This window comes from Acyrthosiphon pisum, chromosome A1, assembly GCF_005508785.2.
Source record: "Acyrthosiphon pisum isolate AL4f chromosome A1, pea_aphid_22Mar2018_4r6ur, whole genome shotgun sequence".
NCBI lineage: Eukaryota > Metazoa > Arthropoda > Insecta > Hemiptera > Aphididae > Acyrthosiphon > Acyrthosiphon pisum.
Window position 1 is genome coordinate 51,514,227 of NC_042494.1, and position 6,000 is coordinate 51,520,226.

Below are 6,000 nucleotides of genomic sequence, written 5' to 3' on the forward strand. Positions count from 1 at the left end.
TTTTAATTTTTGTGATTTATTAATTCAGTAATAATACATTGTACGAAATAATAATATAATATTGCAGTATTAATTTTTAAATGATTTTCAGTACTTGCAACATCGTTGAAGAATACTTTAAAAGACATTGTTGTTAAAACATTTGTTTTGAAAGGTGAAAAGTTCTTGGCGTAGATACATATTGTGAATCGGATATACGATCAAATAATCGATATTATATAATCGGATAATATCTTTGTAATATACGATTAAATACAAATATATTATATTAATTTATAATGTTTAGAGCATTTGAAAAGAAAAAACCAACTTATCTAGATATGAGAATTGAGATGCAAGTCGTGTCCACCGATAAACTCTCTGCGACGGACTTAAGTCTATATGCAACGTATGGCCATTGACCATTGTACGTACGGAAACTGTCGTCGATTTGTTTTACGGCCGACCACATAACTGTATCGCTTACTAAACGCCTCATATACTTTTTTATGGTGAATTTTTCTCTTCTCAAAACATTATTATTATTATCGGGGCTGTCATTTGAATATAAAATAATATATATTACGACCGTTTGAATGCTAGACGTTAATATCATACGAGTGTATATAATAATATTATATCAAGGTTGTTTTATTTTTATGGTATTTCTGACGACCAAAAGTGCGTTGAACATTGTTCAATAAATTCAAATATAGACTGTACCTATAACTTTATTAATACAGTACGTGCATTAAGAAAATTCTCCAATAATATATTTTGTGTTATTGCTGTTTTGTAGGTACCTACCTACATTTACTATTTACATCGTTTTAAATTGTGAGTGCGAACAATAAGCATATTGGTATTACAATGATGTGCAGCTTTTTTAAATTTATATTGTTGTGTCTGTCATCACGTTTTCAAGTAGAAAAAATGCAATCTTAAACTCTTAAGGTGGCTTTTGGTAAAAAAAAAAATTGAAATTGAATCCTAGTTGTTACTTTGGTAATGCATGGGAGGATGAGGAAAAGGAAGCCAAAAGTAAAATTCCCAGAACTTTTGTTTGTACGCCTGGATACAATTTGAAAAAAAAAAATAACAAAAGCAAACGGAAAATGTGAATATTTACACAACGCCAGTTTTCTGCAAAATTGATTTTTGTTTTATTGTTGTAACTTGTAATTCATAAAAGAATAATCCACTATGGATTTAATATTTTCACAAAGATTCGCATTTGCATTTTCTATACATGATTAAATTTTAAAATATTTAGGTTCTTATTGAAGTTTGAAAATTGTCTACTTATAACATTTTTTTTCGATTTATTGTAGTAATATCATTTTTGTTTCTAGGTAAAAACCAGATCCTCTCATAAGTTGTTTTTATAGCAACTAATAAATATTAAAAATAAATATAGCCAAACATATTTGTTTTTTAATCGCTTAAACTTTAAGCTTAAACAAAATTGGATATTCAAACGTAAAATATTGATATTCCCTCAAACGTTTGTAGTTATTTTGTTGTACATCAAAAATATAATAATCGTAAAACATTCCATTATTAATTATATTATCATATTATAGGTATGCACAATTAAATAAATTGTTAAAATATTTATTGTAATTATTAAAGCTATTTGTTTTATACTATAAAGTACGAACCTACTCACGTAATGTTCAAACTATTAACACATACGTGATATAATAATGACCTTGGTACGATCAAAAGCTACTATACCTATAATAAAGAGTGAGTTCTCCTTTTTCTTTTTTTCATTAGTTACAATCAATTATTATAAAAAAACTTATTGCGAGCAATTTCAATACTATACAAAACTATTTATTTTTCTTTCAAATTTGAATCAATTTGTTATATCAGAATTGTACGTGTGTGGACAATAACAATAATTAAGTATAGCAATAATTATACTTAATATCACGGAAAGATTGGAAACCATAAACGCACAAAAAATAAATGATTGAATGGTCCTGAGTGCAAATTATTCTGGTAATAATGATTGAATTTTCATCGTATGGTTCAACTGGTATATTTACTGCGTCACGACTAAAAGTCTTCAATTATAATTATTTTATGTTTATTTTTTAAGTACATTCATGTATTCAAATAAAATAGTTTTATTATTTAGTAAAAAAAAAAAAATGTATATATGGAGACAACATTTTGAAGTATTTTCACGAATTATTATCAAATAGAGGTAGTTATTAAACATGGTTATTTTTTTTACCAGACAAAACAAATAAACTTTAAAAAAATCAAGCTTTAATACTTATACATTACGTTAAAATAATATTGGTGTGGCATTTCCATTTTATGTTAATTTCTAAAAATAAAAGTTATAAATGTATGAAATTGATATTATTATTGTTATTGAAAAAATAAATACACTTACGATTTGTATATGAAAGATACCTAGAATGTACCTACATAACATTATATGTAAGTATGATAAATAAAAAATTATAAAACAACTTTAACTTGTGTAAAAAAAAGAGTTTTGTGCGTATGTATTATTGAAACATTTAGGATTCTGTAAAGACAACTTATACGTGACCTTGTATTAATTTTTTAAGCTATTCAAATGATTATTTTTCAATATTTTAACTAACATTTTTGAGATTTTGATCAATTTTATAAAAAAATATAATTTCACACATTTAAAAGAAATTGTGCCTATGCAATTGCAATAAGAACAACTTATATAATGAGATCTGTAATTACATTTTAAAACTTTTTACCTACACCGATAACATTTTTTTTTTTATTTTAAAATTATTTATATCTATAAACAGCTCAAAATTAGTTTTCATATTTTTACAATGTCATAATATAGTAAACTAGTATATTATAATAAATGATAGTTTAAAAATAAAAAAAAAATGTTGCTTAATATGTATTTTTAATATTTTTAACTGATATAATAATATTATGTGTAAGGAGCCTTGTATTAAACTTTCAAGCTATTTGACCCGACTAAAATTTTATTGACATTTACGAAAAAAAAACGAAAAAAAATTTAAATTTAAAATGATTTTTTTTTCCAGTGCTTTTAAAAACTACTGGGAATTATATATTTTGACTTCGCGAATGCACCAACTAGATTCACTTCCATACCGGAAAAAATACCGAAGTTGAAAATCAAAGCATTATTTCGACTGTTTATCATGTACAGACATGACAATATTTTTTTTAAATTTAAAAAAAACACATCATTGTAAATCAATACATTTGTCGCTCCGCTCAGAATCTAAAAACACATTATGAAATTAAAACATTTAATACATTCTTATTTCTGTTCAGATTCTACTATTCTAGTAGGTATGGCTTATGTAATACTCGTAGCTATGTTGTAAGTTGTATGCGTGTATTAATAATAGCATACAAAATGTGTTAAATTAGGTATATAACATTTAACAGTTTCTACAACTTAAATCGGTCAAAATATTGAAAAAGACTTAAATTGTACTAATATAATTTGTTGTCTCCTGTCATTCAAATATTATATTAATCAGTAAGCTTACTGATCGGTATATGTCACAAATCAACCTAATGAAAAAAAAATCTAAAATATTTTGAAAATTATATCAAGTAAAGAAAATCCTAATAAGAGTTTTCTGTGAAAAGTTCAAGTATCTACAATTATTCATCATTAAACTACAATAGGAAAAAACAAAATTAATTCGGTCAAAAACTGGTTTTCTGAAAAAAAAAAAGATCAGCTTATAAATTGTTTTTACCACTCCGAAAGTTGATATCAGGCGTACACACGCAACAACAAAAAAAATTATAAAAAAACACAAATCATTCTAAAATGAAAACATTTATCGCTCCGCTCAGAATCTAAAATTAATGATTTTATTACGTAGCTGACCAATTATTGGAAACGAGCGTTCATGCAAATTTTAGTACCCGAATATTATGTTAGAGAACGATTTGAGATAAAAACTGGATGAATTATAACAAAATAGAGACGTACGATTTTACCACATGATTTTTAAATTCATATATTTGCCAAATCAGCTAGGTGATTATCCTTGATATTGTTGCCTGTGGTTCCGACGTGACTGTAGGCGCTCTCAGAGTCTCAGGAGCTTTGCGCATTTGTTATCGATGGAATTATTGTAGTGGGTATATATAACTAAAAAACTATTATTATTTAGTTATTTAACTCCCAGAAAGCTATACACATATTGAAGTTTTAAATGCCCGATACTATTGTTTCCAAACAATGCTCGTGGGGATACTTATATGAATTATTTATTTCATGTGACTCCAGTATTTGAATGGAAAATAAGTGTTGGTAAAATAAAATTACATTTGGTGAGAAATAATAATATTCCTACTATTTATACATAGGTATAAGGTTTTTACATTATATAGGTACATTTTATACCTACAAGACTAAACGAGCGTAGATACATAATTATTTCCCGCAAATCAACATCATATTAAATAGTCCAATAAGAATTTGTCTTATTTCAATTTATTTATTTTATGTATAGTGTATACCGATTCATACATCAACCCTTAAAAAACCCATAGGTTTTGCCACTTTTAATTACCTCAAAATCATCAGTGGACACAAACACACAGCATACGAGATGATCATTGATATTAAATATTTTTGCGTCTTCGACTCCTTGTAACCGTCGATTTCCTCGTCATCAGAGTCGCTAACCGGAGATTGCACTTGGTTCAAACGCGATGGAATTCCACCGCTACTGAAAAAAACATATATACCATCAATACATGTTAAGTGAGCAGCATTTCTCGAATAATCAAGTTCAAGTTTAAACAATAATATATAAATTATTTGCACAATGAACCTTAAAATTATATTGTATAGAATTATTAATATTTTTAATTTATTCGCCTATAAAAAGACACTATATATTATATTTGTTCATCTTATTTTAAAATACATTTTAATATCAGCTAACTACATCGAACTACATTGCTGGGTTATTCATATATATTTTCTTACGTTATTAAAAATTCCAGAAAAACGGGTATTGAGATCTATTTTTTATCTGAAATTATATTGGGAGGTTTTATTAAAAATGTTTAAACCATTATACAATTAAAGTAAAATATTATCAAAAAATTATAATTTAATGAATATTTTGATAGAATATGATATTGTCGACAATTTTATTCTACGACCATCACATTTTCTGATGTAAACAATAATATTATAGTCCTATATGCTCGGAATATTCAGAATATTAAAAACAGTAATACATAAACCATTAACGGTTTAGTGCTACTTTAACAGTAAGTACATAAAATCCTTTAATAATCTCATTTATCCAGCGTTTACAGTGTTTACATATTTTAAAATTTATTTACCTGACAAATAATTATGTCTAGAAAGCTTAATCGATTTACTTTCTCCCCCAAAAAAGGGAGCATATATTTATAAAAAAAAAACTGTCAATCGTATAATGTTGAGGTATTGTAATCTAATTATTAATTTAGAAATTTCAGAAGATAAGATTGAAACTATAAACAGACTATTATTCATAATATAAGCACAATAATATTATTTAAGTATATGCTAAACATAATTAATACATTATAGTAGTTGTTAATTATGAAGTTATTATTACTAAAACATTTATACCAATATTTATACTTATCGGTAAAATTTGGTTATCTTGAAAAATTACTTAAAATAATTTAACCAATTTGTTTAATAAACAAACAAAATATGTAAATGTAAAGTTAATATAAATTAGTTTAATAAAAAGGTGATTTTAAATTGTTAACTATTTATTAATAATTTATTTCTAACTATCAAATTACAGAATTATATAATGCAGCAGAAGGTAATTGCAGGATACATGTTTAATAAATAATATTAATAATTTAAAAATGTCATTACAATTCACTACCAACTCATATACTATCGACAATCAATAATATATTAATAACTATTATAATGTAATTGAAATATTATCATTACTATTTAATTTGCAAGACGTATTTTAAGGACAATAAAAT

General features: G+C 25.2%; 1 protein-coding gene across 2 annotated transcripts in view; it reads right to left on the bottom strand.

Moving 5' to 3' along the window:
- Positions 1-6,000, bottom strand: part of LOC100159283 (G-protein coupled receptor-like) — a 143,901-nt gene that overhangs the window by 1,857 nt on the left and 136,044 nt on the right. The window contains exon 6 of one of the 2 annotated variants that reach the window (XM_029486009.1): positions 4,560-4,715. In XM_029486009.1, coding sequence (XP_029341869.1) covers positions 4,560-4,715 — 156 coding nt within the window. Of the gene's footprint in view, positions 1-4,559; positions 4,719-6,000 lie in introns of both variants that reach the window. The other variant, NM_001162960.1, reaches the window with a different exon arrangement.